General features: G+C 40.6%; 2 protein-coding genes across 6 annotated transcripts; both read left to right on the top strand.

Annotated features, from left to right (window-relative positions):
* The first annotated feature begins 929 nt into the window (after window positions 1-929).
* LOC131258134 (fasciclin-like arabinogalactan protein 1) lies at window positions 930-5060 on the top strand. Its single transcript, XM_058259241.1, has 2 exons — window positions 930-1572; window positions 4191-5060. The coding sequence occupies exons 1-2, from the start codon at window positions 994-996 to the stop codon at window positions 4788-4790; spliced, it is 1179 nt and encodes a 392-aa protein (XP_058115224.1). The 5' UTR covers window positions 930-993; the 3' UTR covers window positions 4791-5060.
* Window positions 5061-14545: 9485 nt separating this feature from the next.
* On the top strand, window positions 14546-19902 carry LOC131258132 (callose synthase 3-like). Of its 5 annotated transcripts, none has more exons than XM_058259236.1 (10): window positions 14546-15331; window positions 15677-15822; window positions 16866-17047; window positions 17175-17271; window positions 17446-17460; window positions 18316-18439; window positions 18533-18630; window positions 18716-18854; window positions 18926-19077; window positions 19543-19902. In XM_058259236.1, exons 6-10 carry the CDS (start codon window positions 18386-18388, stop codon window positions 19568-19570), a joined length of 471 nt encoding a protein of 156 aa, XP_058115219.1. In that variant the 5' UTR covers window positions 14546-15331; window positions 15677-15822; window positions 16866-17047; window positions 17175-17271; window positions 17446-17460; window positions 18316-18385; the 3' UTR covers window positions 19571-19902. The 5 variants fall into 5 exon arrangements, with proteins under 5 accessions (XP_058115219.1, XP_058115222.1, XP_058115220.1 ...); XM_058259240.1 differs by having other exon boundaries at window positions 14547-15331; window positions 19554-19902; XM_058259239.1 differs by lacking the exon at window positions 15677-15822.
* Window positions 19903-20583: the final 681 nt, after the last annotated feature.

The following is a 20583-nucleotide window of genomic DNA, read 5'->3' as shown; positions in this document are numbered from 1 at the left end:
GACCCCAACTCGAATTTGGCTCGACTCAGCTTAGTCCTTAAGCTTAACTGGCTAGCTCAGCTTAGTTTGATTAGCAGCTCGGGCCAATTCAAGCTAAGTTTGAGCCAAGATCAATCCTATTCGACATTTTCACAAACACATGGATTGCACTTTCAATTTCTCATTGTATGTAAAACAGTAGCAGCCGTTTCCAGGTATTTCATTAAACACTTTATAGGCAACATCAAAATCAAGAAAAATGGTATCTGTTTCATATACATATATTCATTGCCACTAGCCAACACTTTATTGAGTCATTTCATCAAACACTTGGTGAACATCATCAATATCAAAGTAACTGAGTCACTGAATTGATTCGATCATAGTTCGATTAGAATGGGGTTCGATTCGAGTCGAGTTGAGTCAAGTTAAGCTTAGTCAAGTCAAGCTTAGGCAAGCTCTGCTTCAAAAATTATTCCAGCTTAAAAAATCAGCTCCCCTCAGCTCTAACTCAGTTTCAAAGCAAGCTGAATCGGTCATTTTTGAGTCAAGTCGCGCGAGCTAACCAAGCTAACTCGGTTCGTGTACAGCCCTAAGCGTGGCACATGCAATTGCATGAAAGTTGAGTGGACACCATTCCAGGTGTCCACATTCACTTCGCACGTGGCACACTTGTACGGTAATCCAGAGGCCCCCCAGGTACGGATTCGATGGTGATTGACCGTAAACCAAAAATCACATGAAACAGGTGCTGTAGACGATTCCGGTCGGCGAAATTCGCCCCACGTAATTCCATCAAATGCCGAGGGCATTTTAGTAATTTAAATCCACAAACCGCCCCCCACGCGTCCAAAAAAAACCCAATGTCACCCTTCGTAATTCTTCCCAAAACCCCGCCCCATTTCCATCCGCACCTGCTTCAGATCTCCACTACAAACACCCCTCACTCTTCTCTGCAGCTCGCCTCTGTTCTCTCTCTCTCTCTCTCTCTCTCTCTCTCTCCTCCACACCACAATGCAGCTCCTCCCAGCAGCTTTCCTACTACTGCTGCTAATCTGCGCCGCAGATGCGCACAACATCACCAAGATCCTCGCCAAGCACCCTGAATTCTCCACCTTCAACCACTACCTGTCCCTCACCCACCTGGCCCCCGAAATCAACCGCCGAGAGACGATCACAGTCCTGGCCGTCGACAATGCCGGCATGTCGGAGCTTCTCTCGAAGCACCTCACCATCTACGCTCTCAAGAACGTCCTCTCTCTCCACATCCTCCTCGATTACTTCGGTGCGAAGAAGCTGCACCAGATCACCAACGGTACAGCCCTCTCGGCGACCATGTACCAGGCCACGGGCTCCGCCCCTGGTACGGCAGGGTTCGTAAATATCACTGATCTTAAGGGCGGAAAGGTAGGGTTTGGAGCGGAGGATAGCGGGACGTTGGATGCTTCCTTCGTGAAATCGGTGCAGGAGATTCCGTACAACATCTCCATTATCCACATCAGCAAGATCCTCACCTCACCCGAGGCCGAGGCCCCCACCCCAGCCCCCAACGAGATGAATCTGACGGCTCTGATGTCGAAGCAGGGTTGCAAGGTGAGTCTGAGATATCAGTGTGACAAAATATCGCTCAGATTTTGAAAATATCGTGATATTATTGCCGAATTTGGATCAAATGATATGATCGCAATAATATCGCGATATTTTACAATTTCCGCTGTTTTTTTTTTTCGCGTCTCAAAATCATTTTTATATGCATATATTTTAAAATTTTAAAATCGATTATAAATTTATAATAAATAGTTTTTAAATATTTGATTTACCACTAGATTTTCCCGATAACATCACGAGAAAAACGTGAAAATTGAAAATCTCCCGAGAAATTTCCGAGAACGAGAATTGCCACGATGTGAGAGAGCTCGTGAGTCTGAATAAAGGCGTCGCAGATTCGTGCGCGTGTGACGGTCGTTTTTCTTTGACAGTTCGTCTTTATAACAGCTGGCAGAGTCTTTTCTGTTCCGGCAGTTATAACGCCGATCTCTGCAGTCGCTTACAAACGTGCAAGATCGGAGCTTTCCACCGGGTGGATCACATCGTCAGATGTCGTGGCCGACAGCATAAGTGGACTCGCTTTTCCGTACGTTGTGGCCCACATGAGGATTGAAACGATTTGATTTTTTTTTCAACGGGCAGATCTTAACCACTACTGCACGACTGATCCGTAGTCCGGATCCCGCGCCGTCATGATTTTTCCTCTATTTTACTACGGCCGTTATAACGTCCGTTATGGGGATAAGGTCCGGTGCTTCTAAGTAAAGCAGAAGCACACGTGTCGATTTGAAATACGTGGTACTTGGGAGCTGTCAGGGCCTCACATTTTAAGATCCTGGATTCTGATGCGGTGGTGACCTTAAGGTAACCATGACGACGGTACTTGTCGGTGATGGAGAAGCTCGTGGACCCCACCACGATATGTGTTTTATCCACGCCGTCCATCCATTTTGCCAGCTCATTTTAGGGTATAAGACAAAAAAAAGAGGCAGATCCAAATCTCAGGCGAACCACACTTCAGGAAACAGTGGTGATTGGACGCCCACCATTAAAAACTTCTTGTGAGCTACAGTAGTTTTAGATCAAGCTGAATTTTGTGGTTTCCCTTCATCCAGATCTGTATGACGTAATCAACGGGTTGGATATTGGATGGCAAATAAAAATTAGTGGGCCTTAGGAATTTGTTAATGACAGCCGTTCAATTACCACTGTTTCCTGTGGTGTGGTCCACCTGATAGATCTGCCTCATTTTGGTGATCTTGACCTAAAATGAGCTGGCAATATGGATGGACGGAGTGGATAAAACACATAGATCATGGCGTGGCCCACATAGCACTGACGTCGGTACTGGAGGAATCACTACCGAGTCATCCTGGGGCTTAAAAACGAGCGGATGGAGAGAGGCTCTTTCAAGCCGTCCATTTGTTTTGTACAAACAGCCACTGTTTCATCAGTATGGTTCCCCTAATGGAAAGCTTGGATCTCTCACACGTGTGGCATATATTGGCACGCAGTAGTGTCCCTGTTTCATAATCGCAGTTGGGAGTTAGGTTCCTAAAAGTTACTATCTACCCCCACTCAGATTGCTAGCATCATCCATTCATACTACTTTTATATATCCAAACGGGACAATTTTGCACTGTTGAATAACCAAAATAAAAAGACAAAAGGGTGTATTATAATTATGAGGAACGATAACATCCAACGGGTTGGACTGCTACTTTAGTGTCCAGCAAGTGGGTATTTTTCACCCTATCATGCTCATGCAAAATCCAACCTGTCCAGAAGATTCGCCCCACCATGAGAATCAACGTAGTCAAAAATCATCCAAATCCATCCATTAGATGGGCATACCTTTATTTCTTTATTATATCAACGCGTATCCATTGTATTTCTTTGGTGTGTCCCACCTACTGGGTGGAATGGATTGAATTTTTCAGTAGGACATTCTAATGATGTGACCAACCTATTGGATGGGTTGGATTTAACATTCACATGAAAGGTAGTAAATAATCCATGGCTGGACAGTAACTTGATTGGATGTGAGCATATCTCAATGTGTTTTCCTTTCCTTTTGTTGAATGTCCGTTATAACGGCCGTGACAATGAAGCTCGCAACTCCAACGGAACTGATATTTACGACCCAGATCGTCACTTACAACCATTTTTTGTAATTCGGGTTGTACTTTCTTTTGTGAAAAGTAGGAAGAAAGGGCGTGTTTTCCCAAACGGGTGGGTTTGAACAGTAGCTGCGGATAGAATATGTCGCACGCGTGTGCGAGATAGCCATGTACACGCGCCACGCCATATTCGAACGTGGCCCAGAGTGGGAGATCCAAGCCGTCCATTGGGTAAATCCCACCGAGTAGATTCTCCCGAGAGAAACTAGGATGAGATTCTTGGGTGGGACCCATGATGAACGGTTTGGATCTCTCACATGCAGGCCACTTCAGCACATGGAGGGGGGTTTCCTAGTGGGGCCCATGGTTCAGCAATCCAGGCCGTTGATCTGATGGGCTGGGTCGTAGATTGACAATGCCCTAAATCTGGATCAGGCCCACTACTCCAAGGTTTAGGATTGTAAGGAATCGAGTTAATCAGATCTACGGTCTGGATTACTTTCTCAAGCTATTTGCTAACACCATTTCAAATTCCCACAAAAGGTCTTCGCCGACCTCTTAACGGCGTCAGGATCCCTTAAAACGTTCGAAGACAACTTGGACGGTGGTTTAACGGTTTTCTGCCCTGGCGACGATGCCACGAAGAAGTTCATGCCCAAGTACAAGAATCTAACGGCTGAGGGGAAAGCATCGCTGCTGTTATTCCACGGCGTTCCGGTCTACCAATCGATCGCGATGCTGAAGTCAAACAACGGTGTGATGAACACGCTGGCCACAGACGGCGTGAAGAAGTTCGATTTCACGGTCCAGAACAACGGAGAAGAGGTGACCCTCCAGACCAAGATCGTAACGGCGAAGATAACGGGAACGGTAGTTGACGAAGAGCCGTTAGCCGTTTACACTCTCGATAAGGTGCTGGAGCCCAAGGAGCTGTTCAAGAAGGTCGAGACACCGGCGCCGGCGCCGGCACCGGAGAAGCCCTCGCCTGCGCCGAAGGGGAAGAAGCTGTCACCGCCGGCGCCGGAGGGGCCCGATCTAGCTCCGTCGGATGATCAAAAGGCGGCGGATGATGACTCTGGATCCGTTAGATTTAACGGCGGGTGGGCCATGGTTGTGGGTTTGGGAGTTATGTTGTTAATTTAGATTTTTTTTTTTAAAAAAAAATTATTTTCTTTTGGTTTGTATGTGTGAATTAGGTTTTTTTCTTTTTTTCTTTTTTTATAATTATGAAATAAGTTGCCCATTTTTTTGTGGGGTGGTGTTTGGTTGGTTTTATTTATTTGTGATTATTTGTAATTTTGATTTTTTATGGTGTGTTAGAAATTTCTTTTATTTATTTCTTTTTTTCATATTTTGTTGGACAGTTGTAAAGGTTTCTTGAATGTGTGACGGTGCTGGGTTTTGCTTCTCTTTTTTTCTTTTTTTTTTTTGTTAACGATTTTATTTATTTGGGAAATGATATTTGGACACCCAACCCCGATTGATAAATGCACCCTTTATTTTATCTTTTTAGTAAGAAAATAGTACAGTTTTTGTACTGTTATAGTGCCAGAAGTGGTATTGGGCGGTAATGGCGAGTGCCGTTAATGGGTTCTTTTATTTATTTCGGTCTCTTGACTTTTATTTTTTTAATTGAGGATTAGGTGCGGCCCCTAACGTGGGGCCGGCCACCTTGGTGTATGAATTCTTCTACATCCACGCTATTCATCCGTTTTGAAAGAGCATTAGCCCAAAAATAAAACAGATTCATTTTTGTGGACCATAATATAAGAAACAGTGCTGATTGAATAGCTTACCCATAAAAACTTCCTATTGCTAGCTGTAATGAATGTCAGCTCCGTTCAAAACTTTTGTGGCCCACCGGAAGTTTTTTAAAATCGTCAGTTACTATTGTTTTCAATGTCATAGGCCACATGAGATTTGGATCCTTTTCACCCTTATGCTGGTGAACTAAAATAATGTAGCAAAATGGATGGACGATGTGAATGTAGGATATACATAAATCAAGGTGGGCCCCACATTAACCAGCAGACAAAAAAGTGTCACGTGGGAGCAGGTGAAATTCTAGACTTCTCTTTGAAAAGCTAGATGGAGAGAGAGGAAAAATCCAGATGAAAAGAAAGAGAGGGAGATGTACATCTGAAATGACCATCTTAGTATATTTTCGGTAATTAGTATATGACGCGATGGATCATCTTAACCAGGTCACCAACAGTACTTTGGTTGCAAGGATCCGGTCATCTTGGACAATTGGAGTGGTCAGTCAATCTCGACTGTCCACCTCGACCAACACACCTCAAAATTTCACACTTTTAAGTGGAAGATTAGTAGTCCCATCAACAATTGACTCACATTTATTCGGCCCACCCTTATTTTGATAACTTATGTTGGCAAAATATCTGAATTTTATTAGGGTTCATTTGGCTGCCGGGAATTGAGGTACAAAATGAATTCTTGGCTGTGACCTGAAACCCTAATTGTAGGGCCCACCTTGATGTATGCATTGTATATCTTTTTCATCCACATGTTTTTCAAGCTTATTTTGGGGCCAGGTCATAGAAATGAAGACGATAAAAATTTCAAGTGGACCACACCATAGGAAGCATCATTTATTCTTCCTAGGCCCACTATAATGTTTTTTGACCATCCAACCTGTTGATAAGGTTACACAGATCTAATGAAAAGAAAGAACTAATATTAGCTTGATCCAAAACTTTTGTGGCTCATGGAAGATTTTTAATAGTCAATAACCACTGTTTCCCATGGTGTGGTTCACCTGAAATTTTTATTTGTCTCATTTTTTGGACCATGCCTTAAAATAAACTAAAAAAACATAGGGACGGCATGGATATATAATGCATACATCAAGGTGGGCCTTACGAGTTGCATCCAAGTTGCCCTTGAAAATGGATTGATTTTATTTTTTATTTTGGAGAATGGATGGAAAATGAATTTTATGGAAATTTTATTTTTAAAATTTATTCTTTTAATTCTCGCTTTTAAGATGAATTACATGAAAAATAATTTTTCATCCTATGCTTTATGTTTTAAATGATAAAAATGGGTATGTGAGTGGATGGGGTTGACCCATAGGCTTTTTGGTTTGGATAGGCATTTGGGCAGGTTTAAGCAATGCCTTTTAGATGCATAAGATGGACTTGGACTTAGAAATAAAAGCATGAACAATTTTAAACTGACCTTAGGTTATCCTCAATCTAATTTGATTAGTCTCGAGCTCATGTATCTCTATTATACACACATTAACTATGTTTCTATGTTATATATTATATACAGACATGGGAGGATTGTCATATACGCATAGTTCTGCAGATTCTCACAAAAGAAGATTACTGCTAGGCAGTTAAGCTACCTAATGAATATCATATGGAAGATTCCTATGGCTAGAATTTCCTTCACCATTATTCCTCATAGCATATCCAACTTGAATTTTGGATGGTCTATCTTTTGAGCTCTTGGACTAAACTATGGAAAACAGACCTTATGGAAAGAATGAATCATGCACATTTATGTTACCTATTATATATAGGCTAGGGAGGATTGGCAAATGTGCAAAATTCAACATATTTTCACCAATTTTTTTTACCATACAACTGTTAGAAAATTTCTATGGATAGAATTTCGTTCATCACGAGCTAGCTCGCTTAGCTCGCTCGACTCAACTAGAAAAAGCATGATTCGACTCGGTTCGAAGCTGAGTTTGAGCCAAGTCAAGCTGATTTTTTTAGCTTGAAAATGAGTTCGAGCCGAGTTTGAGCTAGCCCCAGCTCGACTCAACTCGGGCCAGCTCGAACTCGGCTCGGATCGAACCCAGCTCAAACCGAACTCGGATCGAACCAGTTCAGTGACTCGGTTACTTTGATATTGATGTTGCTCACCAAGTGTTTGATGAAATGACTCAAAAAAGCATGGCTAGTGGCAAGGAAGGTATGTATATGAAACCAACACCCTTTTTTTTCTTGATTTTTATGTTGCTTAGAAGGTGTTTGATAAAATACCTTTAAATCCATTGCTGCTGTCTCAAATACAGTGAGATTTTGAAGGTACAGTTCAGGTGTTTGTGAAAATACTGCAATGGCGAACTCGGCTTGATCTTGGCTCAAACTGGCTCGAGCTGCTGACGGAGCAGAGCTGAGTTGGCCAGTCAGGCTCGAGGACCAAGCTGAGCCAAGTTCGAGCTGAGGTTAGCTAGTGGCCGAGCTGAGTCGAGCTAAGGCCAGCTTAACTCGGTTCGACTCGACGTACACCCCTAATTATTCCCCAAAGCATATTCCACTAGAGTTTTAGACGGTATATCTTTTGGGTGTAGGACTAAAAATTGGAAAATAAACCTTATGTGGAAAATCAGATGCCTTAAAATCTATGTTGAAACAGGGGCCTTTGACCGATTGACAGTCTTGTCGACCGATCAAAGGATATCAAAATAAATTTTATTTTATTTTTTCAAAACTCTTTGGATAGTTTTTGGAGTTTTTGACACGTCGAAAGTTCTGGTCGACAGGTCGACGTGCTGCACAATTTTGTGCATTTTTACACAAATTGTTTCTATTTCCATTTTTTTCTTAAACATATGGTTGTAAATAAGCTTAGGGTTAATGCAAGGAGTGCTTAAGGGGCTAAGAGGGTTTTAGAGAGAGAAAAAGGCTAGGATTTTTCTTTCGTGGGCTTTGAATCGGTAAGGCTTCATCTCTTGTAACTTTGTTATTCATAGTACATTATTGCTTTGTGTTGTGGTTTTTTTTTTTTTTTCTCGCAAGGGTTTTTTCTTCATGTAAATTCGGAGTGCTCTCTGTTGGATTTGCTTGTGCAATTGAAATTCTCTCGTTTAATTCTTCTCTATGTGCTTCCGCGAGTCCCAACATGTGGTATCAGAGTTAACATTGGAAAGCTGATCAGATCTGAAGACAAGGTATCTATGACACCTAACAGGAAGTTCGATGTAGAGAAGTATTCTGGGAAAAACAACTTTAAACTATGTAAGGTGAGTGAAGATGAAGGGCCTTCTAGTTCAACAAGGATTTGACGATGCACTCTTTGGAAAGCTATAAAATTCTATGAAAGAAGAAGAGTCGAACAAGTTAGATCAAAAGACCAATATCTCAATCTAGTTGTGTCTAACAGATAAAGTCATCTACAATATTATGAGAGAAATGACTGTGGCTGATACATGAGCAAAGTTAGAGAACATATATACGAAGAAGTCTCTTGAAAATCGTTTGTATCTAAAGTTCCAGTTGTTCAATTTGAAGATGACTGAGGGGGATGATGTTGAGACCCACATTAGTAACTTCATTAGGCTAGTTTGCAAATTATTGGATGTCGATGAGGTGATGAAGGATTAAGATCAAGCGTATACTTTGTTGAATTCTCTTCTAAAATCATGTAAGTCGTTCAAAGACTCCTTGTGCACCAGTAGAACGATCATTAGCGTTGAGACCATTATCTCAACCCTTTAGTCAAAGGCGATGAGAAAGAAAAGTGGTGGTGTGAAGAAATTTTGAGCGGGATAGTGGATCTTCACGATTGAGATCCAAATCTTAAAAGCAAAGAGAACACAATGAAAGCAAAGAGAAAACGATTCTCCTTTGGTTTTCTGTGTATTTGAGACAACCCTAAAGGGTTGAATATATAGAGCTTTACAGATGTCTATACAAGGTAAATGTTTAAAAACAGAATCATCTATCTATGGAAATTAGCTATACATCATCTATCTATAGAAATTAGCTATACAAGGCATGTGGCCTGTCTAACATCCCCCCTCAAACTAATGCTGGTCATCGATAAGTAATAGTTTGCCAACTAGAAATGAGTGATGTGCAGAAGTGAGGGACTTCGTGAGAATGCTGCAATCTGATCATGGGATGCGACATGTAGAAGAAATGAGCCGAGACTGAAACTTCTCTCGGATGAAGTGACAGTCAACTTCAATATGCAGTGTCCGTTCATGGAAAACTGGGTTAGAGGCAATCTGAATGACACTCATATTATTTACATGGAGTGGAGTAGGATTTTGTAGATGAACGCCCAAGTCGAAAAGAAGTCCACATAACCAGATAATCTCACTGCAAGCAGCTAACATCGCTCGATACTCGGCTTCCGTGTTTGATTTAGAAATAGTGACCTGCTGTTTACACTTCCAAGAGATGAGAGAAGTGCCGAGAAAAATACAGTAGCCAGTGGTAGATCTACGTGTGAGAGTACAACTGGCCCAGTCAGCATTCAAATAAGCACGAAGGTCCAGAATAGCCGTGGAGGAGAAGAACAGTGATCGATCCAAAGTTCCACGTATGTACCGTAGGATGCGTAACACTGCAGTCATATCAAGAGTCCGAGGAGTAGAAACAAACTGGCTGATAACTTGGATGGCGTAGGCAATATCAGGGCGAGTCATTATTAAGTAAACCAGACTCCAACTAAATGGCGATATAATGTGGGTTCTGCAAGGAGATCACCATCGTCACAGCCATATTGAACGTTAAGTTCTAAGAGAGTCTGAACGATCTTCTGATCCGTCAATGAGGCCAAGGTGAGAAGATCCTTAGTATATTTACACTGGCTGACTAGGATTCCACATTTAGAACGTGAAAATTCAAGTCCAAGAAAGTATGTCAGATGTCTAAGGTCCTTCATCTTAAAGGATGATTTCAGAATTTCCTTTAATGTCGAGATGCCAGTAGCATCGCTACCAGTCAGAAGTAGGTCGTCAACATATATGAGAACAATGACAATTCCACGATCAGTGGTGCACAGGAATAAGGATGGATCATAATCAATTTGAGTAAAGCCAGCACCTGTAACAAATCATGAAAGCATTGGAACCATGCCTGAGGGGCCTGTTTGAGGCCGTATAAATCTTTCTTTAGGCGACAGACCTTATAGGCAAGGATTAAAGATCCAGGAGGAGGCTTCAAATATACTGTTTCTTAGAGGTCTCCATGAAGAAAAGTATTTTTCACATCCATCTGAGTGAGTGGCCAAGAACGAACAGATGATATTGTCGGAAGAGTGCGAATAGTTTTTATCTTGGCCACAGGAGCGAATGTCTCATCGTAGTTAATTCCGTGTTCCTGTTTATATCCCTGAGCGACAAGCCGAGCTGTGTATTGATCCAATGATCCGTCAGACTTGAGCTTGACAGAATAAATCCATTTACTACCAATTAATTGTTGGTCAGTGGGTCAAGTGACAATGTCCCACGTATGGTTATCATGCAATGCTTTAAGTTCTTCTACCATAGCCTGCTTCCAACAATCATGAGTGGTTGCCTGATGGTATGAAGTAGGAATAGATACAGTATCCAGAGTAGCATTCATGGCAGACATAGAGTATATGAAGCGATCAGGTTGGCGATGAACACGAGTAGAACAACGTACTAAGGTAAGATCTAGATTGGTAATAGGTACAGTAGGGAGAGTAGTAGGTGGTGGCTCTGTACGTGGTCGTCGTGAGTAAACATGCAATGGACAAGGAAGTGTACTTGGGGCAACAGGAATGTTAGGAAAAACAGTAAGACCAGGGGAGTTTGGTGTGGGCGAAGGAGGAACAGGTGAATGGAAGGCAATGCTCAAGAAAAATAACATGTCGTGACACCTGAACATGATGAGAGACCGGATCATAGTAACGAAAACCCTTCTGAGTTTCTCCAAATCTCAAGTACATATATTTGGCTGATTTTGGAGAAAGTTTGTTACGTTCATGTGATGCCAGATGAACATAATATACACAACCAAAAACACGAAATGTGGAATATGTAGGAAGGGAACTAGTGAGAACAAAGTAGGGAGATTTACTGTGTAGAATGGTGGTTGGCATCCGGTTAATCAAATAGACTGAATGCATCATAGCTTCCGCCCAGAAAGAACAAGGAACACTCATAACCGTCATCAGGGTATTGGCAGTCTCAACAATATGGTGATTTTTTTGTTCAGCCACCCCATTCTGTTGTGGAGTATCAGAACAGGTGGTCTGATGAATAATCCCATGACCTTGAAGATATGTTTGAAAAGTTGTTGAGAGATACTCTCCCCCTGAGTCAGAGCGGAGAGTTTGAATTTTTACTCGAAATTGAGTGTCCACCATAGAGTGAAATATCTTGAATTTTTTAAAAACCTGTGACTTAGAGTGCAAAAAGTAAATCCGGGTATAATGTGTGAAATCATCAATGAATATAACATAGTATCGTAGTCCAGAGAGTGACATAATTGGTGAAGGGCCTCAGACATCCATATGCACTAGCTTAAACATAGATGATGATTTTATAGTACTTAGAAAAAAAGGAATACACTTACTTTTTGAAAGGCAACAGGAAGAACAAGAATAATCTAAAGTACTTTTATTAAGAGAAATATCCCCTAACATGCCAGAAGAAAAGAGCTGAATCAAACGATCAGAATGTGGATGACCCAGGCGAAAGTGCCAGAGTTTCCACATTTTATTTGCCGAACAATTATCCGAGGAAGATGGAGAGAACAAACAACGAGCTAGAGTGACGGATGGGTCAAAGTACAGCACGTACAGACATCCATGCCGCCTACCCTTCCGAAGTACCTTCCCCATTGCCAAATCCTACACAAAACAACAATTTGGAAGAAAGACGACTAAGCAGTTATTGGATGTAAGTTGACTAATAGAAATTAAATTTGAGGAAAGTTTAGAGACATAAAACACATCACGAAGGGTAAACTGGTGATGGGCAGAAGGAGAGAAAGTCAATGAACTAACGGACTGAATGGGTTGTTTAGTGCCATCCACGGTATAAATAGCCTGATTTCCAATATAGGGATGAATGTTGTGAAGATGTGATATGTCACCAGTCATATGATTGGAAGCACTCGAATTGAAGAACCAAGGAGAAGATGAAGATATACCTAACAATCCGACCGTAGAAAGGGCCTGCACGATTTGCTAGAGCATCGCAGGAGTCAAAGGTGAGGAAAGACTTTCAGCATAAATAGTAGATGCAATATCACTAACAGAAGGCTCAGAAGAACTAGTCGTAGAAGTAGTAGAAAGAACACGACCACGGACACGACCTCGACCACCACGTCCATGGCCGAATGAAGATGCATAGGCACGTGAACGGTAGTCCTGAATACTATGACCAATCCGTCGACAATAAGCGCACCAATCTTTGCACTGAGCGACGACATGTCCCACTTTGTTACAGTCGCGACGCGTTAAAGGAGTAGAACCACGGTTTGGTGCAGAGGTGGATACAGTGAGTGCCAGGTCAGATGGTCCCTGAGAGAGGATTTACAGTCGTTGTTTCTCAGCTAATAAATCATTAATAACCGAATTCAGTAAAGGAGTTGGGCTATGGTTCAGGAGAGTAGCCCGACAATGCTCAAATTCTAGACGCAGCTTCATAAGAAACTGTCTAACTCGCTCATTATCGCGCATTGTTTGGAATATCTTAAAGTCATTAGGGAATTCCAAATCCATCATAGCCATCTCCGTTCAAATTGTAACCATTGTAGAGTAGAATGTTTGAATACTTTTGTCACCCTGAGTAAGGTAAATCAGATCTTGTTCCAGGCGGTATAACCTAGCCGCATTACTCTGTTGATAAATAGTCTGGAGATGCTCCCACATGGCCTTAGCAGTGCGATGTGGCGTGAGGCCAACTGCAATGGATCGATCGACCGAATCGAGAATCCAGATAATAATCCGTCCATTTTTCATTTCCCACTCAGCCACTTTGTCGGCATCTGTGGAAGTGGGGACAGTAACAGATCCATCAATTAGTCCCTACAAACCACAACCCTTGAGACAGCTCTGAAAGTGGATGGCCCATAGATTGTAGTTGGTACCATCAAAACTATATCGCGGGGCCTATGTACGAGAGTCTTTGTCCATAGTTAGGAAGTGATATAAACCATGCCAAGGAAGAATGTACCTTGCAGCAGGAGAGTCGGTCACAGGGACAGGTAACAGAACAACAACAGCACCAGTAATGGGGACTGTGCGGACGGAAGCAGCACAATAGTTGCGGACGGAGGTAGCAGGGGCATGCGCAGCACGTGCGAAGTAGAGGCGTGCGCAGCAGAGACGTGTGCAGCAGGGGCGTTCGCAGTAAGGATGTGTCAACACGTGCGGATAGAGATCGGATGAGGCCGGGGTGTGATCGGATGGGCCTGGGTAAGATCGGATGGGCTGGGGATGCTCGGAAAAAGGTTAGTGATGGTCGGACAGGGCTGTTGACGCAGCAGGAGTGCAGAAGGGGTGCAGGGATGGTCCGGAACAGGGTTTTCTGATGTAGGAGGGGCCGGATCTGTCAGAAAATGGTGTCGGCGATGAAGGAGGTGCCAGATCAGGATCGGTACGGCTTTGATACCATGAAAGCAAAGAGAAAACAATTCTCCTTTGGTTTTCTGTGTATTTGAGACAACCTGAAGGGTTGAATATATAGAGCTTTACAGATGTCTATACAAGGTAAATGTTTAAAAACAGAGTCATCCATCTATGGAAATTAGCTATACATCATCTATCTATAGAAATTAGTTATACAAGGCATGTGGCCTGTCTAACAAATCTAAGGACAATGGCAAACGCAAGTTGAAGTGTTGAAATTGTGGCATGACATGTCAGAATCCTAAGTTTAGGAAGGAGAAATCATAGAGTTCTTCCAAGGAGGCCAACACTGTGGAATCTAGAGATATTGAGACTTAGGAATATGCTTCCTCGGACTCACCAACCTTGGAAACATAACCCTTGCATGGAGATATTGAGGGCCTGGAAACAGGAACATAAGTCCTACAAACACATAATTATCTGTTTCACCAAAGCCAACACTATCAGTGAAACTAATTTAATTTTAAGGTAACTGTTCCACTATTGAAAAAATGGTTCAACATCTAGCTAATGGTTGCTTCAAACCGGATCATTTTCCTAATTAAAATATTTACCAACTTATGTATTAGGTTTAATGAGTCTTATAACTACCCAACCAGATTAGATGGTGACAAGATTCACCCATATGCTAGATGGTGACAAGCTTCTTGAACCAATTCTCTGTTGACAGTCATCAGTATGCTACTAAAGCAATTTGAAGTTGCTTGATCTTCTTAAATTGGATTGCCTTTTATTTAACCAACATCACCAAACTTCAATCTTTCTAAACAAAAGAAAAAAGATGACAAGGGTTTGAACTGTTTCACATTTAATATTTAGCCTTCTGTATCTTGCGTGACTTATATCATGTTTTCAATGCCTTGCTTGAAAAATGCAGTTGTGTAGGGCCTATTCCATGTCACTCTCATTTGCTTGACAGATTTTTGTTGTAGGAAACTAAAACATGAAACTCAAGATAAACATTGTGCTTGTCAGTATGTGAGTAATATCCACCATGAGAAGTTATCATGTTGGCCCAAGAGTTTGGGGAACCGAGATGCCATTCCAATGGAATGTGTTTGCCATCTCTAGACTTTATAGGTTTTTTTTTTTTTACCATAGTTTTTTATGTTGGTGGGGTTTTACTTTTTAAATATAGTTGAGGCCTACTTTCCATCCAAAAGGTTTGTTTGATGAAAGCAAGATAGCATCTTCAAAGGAATTCAAAGCCATAACACAACTGTGGTATTTGAATGGAAGATGTCCTGAAGGCACCATTCCCATCAGAAGAACAAAGAAAGAGGATATTCTAAGAGCAAGCTCAGTGAAAAGATATGGTAGGAAGAAGCACAAAATTTCATTTTCTTGCCTCTTTTTCTTTACTTTGGTTGGCCTAATTGTTCTGTTATTTTAAAATTTTCTTTTGAGAGTAGCATGCAATTGCATATGTAGAAGAAGATAAATACTATGGAGCAAAGGCTACAATAAATGTCTGGCAACCATGGATTTTTGGTTTCTATTAGAAGTTAGGTCTCAAGTAAAATGGATTTTTGGGGTGTGTCATTTTCTTTTTATTTTTATAATGAAAAATGACAGATAGATGTCATTTTCTTTTTATTTTTTTAATGAAAAATGACAGATAGGTGTCATTTTCTTTTTATTTTTTTAATCAAAAATGACAGATAGATGCTTATCAAGCCACAAGCTGCTACAACCTCATATGCTCAGGTTTCATTCAAGTAAACAGTGAAATAGCAATAGGGCCAACATCTTCCCAGTCTCAGGCTATCATGGTTCCCAATATGATATCAGTATACTTGTCTGGAAGGTAAAATGGTAATAATGGCGGTTGGGCAGCTTCTTTTATTATGGCGGGCCTGGTAAAAATTCCAAATGCCCTTAGGAATATCCTAATTCCCCTCTCTTCTCTCACTGTCTCTGTACCATTCCATGTAATCCTAAGGGTTATTTTTGCTCCCCTTTCTTCACTCCTGGAGTAACATGTGCATGTACTCCTTTTGTCCTTTTTAGAGGTTTTGACTACTCATTTTTCTTTTTTCTTTTTTCCTTTTTTTTATATAAAAAAAAAAATTACTTTCCACTCTCTACATGAGAGGTTGGAGAGAAGTCAAGTTTCTCTAGCCAAGAGAAACAGTCTTGTCTTCTATATATGCAATTGTTTGTGTTCTCCCTTCTTGGGTTGACTTGTTTAGTTATTAACGAATGGGTGGAATTTTGGTGTTGGGTGTTTTGAGAATATGGCCTTGGATTTTGCTATTGGCTATATAAGTTTTTGTGTGTTTAGATGCTCAATTCAATTGCATATCAATTTATTAGGATTGTTGTGTAATTTGGAGTTAAGTCTTCCAAAGTGAGGGGAAGTTGGGCTAGCCCCAAATTCGTTTAGGACCTATTTGCTTGGGTGGGCCTGATCAAAATGGATATGATAGACCATCCATTTTGTTTTGAGCCACGATGAAAGGCAGCAGATTGGAAATGGGTGCCTTTTCAATGTTTACTTGCTTTCAGATAGAACATTTTTATAGACCAAACATCTGATTCTTTTGGATAGAGATGAGCCTGAATTCTCCATCCAAATGGACCCTTGAATGATGAGAAAAACTTTGATATGTTACCCATACATTGATCACTCGTATAGGTTTCCTGAAGTTACCCAACTACAAACTTTGAGAAATAAAGCAGGTATCTTTATGTTGTAGCAGTAAGAGGTGGGCTGTCATTGGCATTTGCAGATGCATGCTAACAGCAATCCTACCATGCATTGTGCATTGGCCAGCTTTTTGCAGCTGTCAGCTTGTTTTGTGCATTGTGGCCCACCTGATGAGCTGACCACCCTGATTCTTGGTTTAGGACATCTACATGAGGGCCATCTGATGGATAGCCTGGATCTTACCAAAAATGCCACATCGACACATGCGTGTGTTCTTAGAAAAGCTCTCAAGTCCAACTTGTAATGTGTGGGATTGCAAATTAGAGTTCGATTTTCATTGTAAGATGAAATGGCACCCTCCACTTCCACATTTCCTCTTAAAGTAATCGCAGAAATCTCAATTCAGTTCAATTGATCATCCAAACATGAATATGCAAATTGCTCCATTTTGTTTCGTTTGATGAATTTGTCCATTTTGGTTAATGTGCTTCCTCCACAATGTTGCGTAGGTTGCTGGGAAGGGCATTGGCAAATGGGCACCATATCTGGCTACGTAACGCTCTGTATGCTGATAGCAAGGTTTTCACACGCTTGCATCTAGCAAAGGTTGGTGTTTGTTGCTGGAAGATTTTATTTTCCACTTGATGCAAATCTTAGTTGGAAATATAATAGAACAAGCTGATTTGTTTTTTCTCGTTTTGTGTTTGATTTATTTTATTTTGATCTTTTTGTATTTGTTGTTTGGTCAATGATTGGCTCTGTATCGATTGTCATGCCCAGAGCGCAGCTATTCAGGTATACTCTTCTTCTTACTTATTTCGTACATTGTTACTGAAGATATCTGGAAAACCTTGAGTTAGTAATTAGAAAACTAAGAGACTGTTCAGTGGGATTTTTTTTTTCTCAGGTTAGTCAGAAGGTGAATGGAGTGGCTTCTGTAGATTATAACCAGATATAACAAAATAATTTATCCTGTATTTAGGATTTTCTTTTTTTAACTTGATTTGTGATGTCGGAGGTGTTTAAGATTTGGTTTTTACCTGGTTTGTGTGTGTTTCATTGGCGGCTGGCGGTGGGTCAAGATCTATGGTTGGATGACCATTTGATCTTGAATAAATCCTAAAAATAAGATGACCATTTTTGGAATCAAATCTTTGACCACAAACAGTAACCATCACTAAGATCCATCATTGCTTACATCCTTCATTTTGGTCAGCTCCGGCACTCTATAGCCCTGATCTGCTGAATCTTCAAGCATTTCTTGGGCTGAACTTGGTTTCAAAAGGAGATGAATGCCAAAAATATATGCTGTATTTGCTATTAGATTCCAATTGCGTTAGATATGGCAAAAGATAGCAATGGTAAGGACCGTGAGCTCAAAAAGAGAATCAATGCAGCTAATTACATGTATTGTGTTGTTCGCGAGTGCTATGCATCATTTAGAAACATTATCAAGCACTTAGTTGATGGGCCATATGAAAAAGAGTAAGGAATGTTTTAATTACAAATGATCTAATAATTCATTTTTTAACAGATATACAATGGGATCTACCGGCTCCGCCTTTTTCTTTTTTTCTTTTGGTGGGATTATTATTTCACTACAGTTGCATCTCCTGATAATTCTTGTCTGTGGTTTCACTTACATTTCAGGGTCATAAATGATATATTTTCTGAAGTTGAGAAACATATAGCCTATGACACCCTAATAAGTGAATTGAAGATGAGTGCTCTCCCCAGCCTTTGTGACCATTTTGTGAAGCTGATTAAATATTTGGTTCATATCTGAAATGTTTCATATTTCATTACTGCCACAAACGAGCTTGGTTGTGTAATCTATAAAAGCCAAATCTTTGTTTAATCATTTCAGTTAGACAATAAACCTGAAGAAAGGGATCGGGTCATCATTCTATTCCAAGACATGCTGGAGGTTGTGACTAGAGACATAATGGAGGAACAGTTTTCCAGGTGAAGCATTTTCAATTTGATTCTTTCATAAAATGCTAATTTATTAGTTGATGTTTTAATGTTGTTCTACATTTTTCTTGTGCAGCCTTTTGGATTCAAGCCATGGTGGTGGTCCTTATGGAAGGTATGAAGCGATGACACCTCTTGATCAACAATATCGGTTATTTGCATCCTCTGCAGCAATCAAATTTCCACTACCTGAATCAGAAGCCTGGAAAGAGAAGGTAAGCAAGCTGATATAATGAGAAGTTCTGGTCTTCTAATTGTGGCTCGCTGATTATTTTCCTTGTTCCAGATCAAAGGGCTGTATCTGTTGCTCACTGTGAAGGAATCTGCAATGGATGTACCATCCAACCTAGAAGCCCGAAGGCGAATTTCTTTCTTCTCAAATTCTTTGTTCATGGATATGCCACCAGCACCTAAAGTTCGTGATATGCTTTCATTCTCGTGAGTTCTCTAGATGTCAAACTCTCATCAATTCCTTGAATTTTTTTTCCCGTCAGAAGTTAATTGTTTAATTTAGGAAGTTTGTGATGCATGTGTGAACTTGATACCCCTTCTATTTTGGAAAGGCTTGTGGTTATATGCTTAAGGCCGGTCAACTTTACAGTCTCTACCAGCTGTTTCCGTGCATTGCTTCCTTTCTTTTGAGGACAAGATTTAATATACATGACATAGACTATTTTCTCACACCAGATATGCTCTCAACATTAGGGGCCTGTTAACCTGAATAGAAGAAGGGAAATCCAGTTCTTTTGACAATTAGTGTGCAGAAAAATATATTGATGATATTAGAAAATCATTGTATTCTTTCCTAGTGTTAGTTATTTTGAGTACTGCACTCAATTACTGAAGATTTGATTCAATTGTGAATTGCAAGGATAAATTCAAGCAAAAACTTATGTTGCACAGTGCCTGCACAGGTGAGGTGCGACTTTGATAGGAACTCGTTTATTATTCTGCTTTGGTGATGGCTGCTATATCAAAGGCTGTGAATCCTGCTGAGCCCATCAATCCCGTCGAGCCAATCCAAAATCTTGACCAGGTGACGCCTTATCATGTGATTGTGAAATTTATAAAAGAACCTACATGAAAACTTGAAATTTGAGTTCAATAGAGTTAAGCATGAAATTCAATGATCTTTTATCATGTAGTAGGCGCTTATTTGAGAAAGAAGGTAGATACCAGGGATCTCTTAGTAAAATCAGTTATTGTCAGACATTATTATTATAATTTCTATCAGGGCATGTACTACAATGCTAAGAAATACCATTATTATAAAAAAAAAATTTAAATATAGGCCCTTTATCTGGAAACCGTAGCTGTTTCTAATGTTAGGTTATTGCTACGGCCCTAGTCCGAGTTTCAGCTACAAATATAATCCGTAGCTATATACTTTTAAGTTATAGCTACGGATTTAATCCGTAACAATAGTCTCAATAGCTACGAATTTAATTCTTAGCCATATCTTTAAGACCTCTTGCTACAGAAGCATAACTACATTTAGCTTTGCTGCTGAACAAGTAGGCTTTTAAAGAACGATATTTCAGAAGTCAGAACAGTTTGAGTCTAACTCAATCATAGACCTGTAAGAACAATGTATTCAACGATGAACCACATAATTGAAAGTAGGAAAAGGAGAGTATGATAGATCTACAGACTTTAAAAAAGAACCAATGGAAAAAGAAACAAGGAAAGAAAACAGAGTGGTTGTGAATGAAACTGAAAAGCATATCACCTTAGTGAGATGGTAATCCAAGAGATATGCAAGCAAATTGATGCTGATTTTTGAATCTTGCTTTCTAGTTGCCAGAGAGGTTGAGATCCCCTCTTTGTATTGGGGGTTAGTATGCACAAACACATGCATATGCTGCTTTCTTCGTATTAGCAGATGAGTGTATATTTTGCTAATTTACACGCCATGTTCTGCTTTTTAACTGTGCATTCTGTTGG

This window comes from Magnolia sinica, chromosome 10 (assembly GCF_029962835.1).
Source record: "Magnolia sinica isolate HGM2019 chromosome 10, MsV1, whole genome shotgun sequence".
In the NCBI taxonomy this organism is placed as follows: domain Eukaryota; kingdom Viridiplantae; phylum Streptophyta; class Magnoliopsida; order Magnoliales; family Magnoliaceae; genus Magnolia; species Magnolia sinica.
The sequence above is the reverse complement of the archived record's forward strand: the minus strand, read 5'-3'. Positions and strand labels throughout refer to the sequence as shown.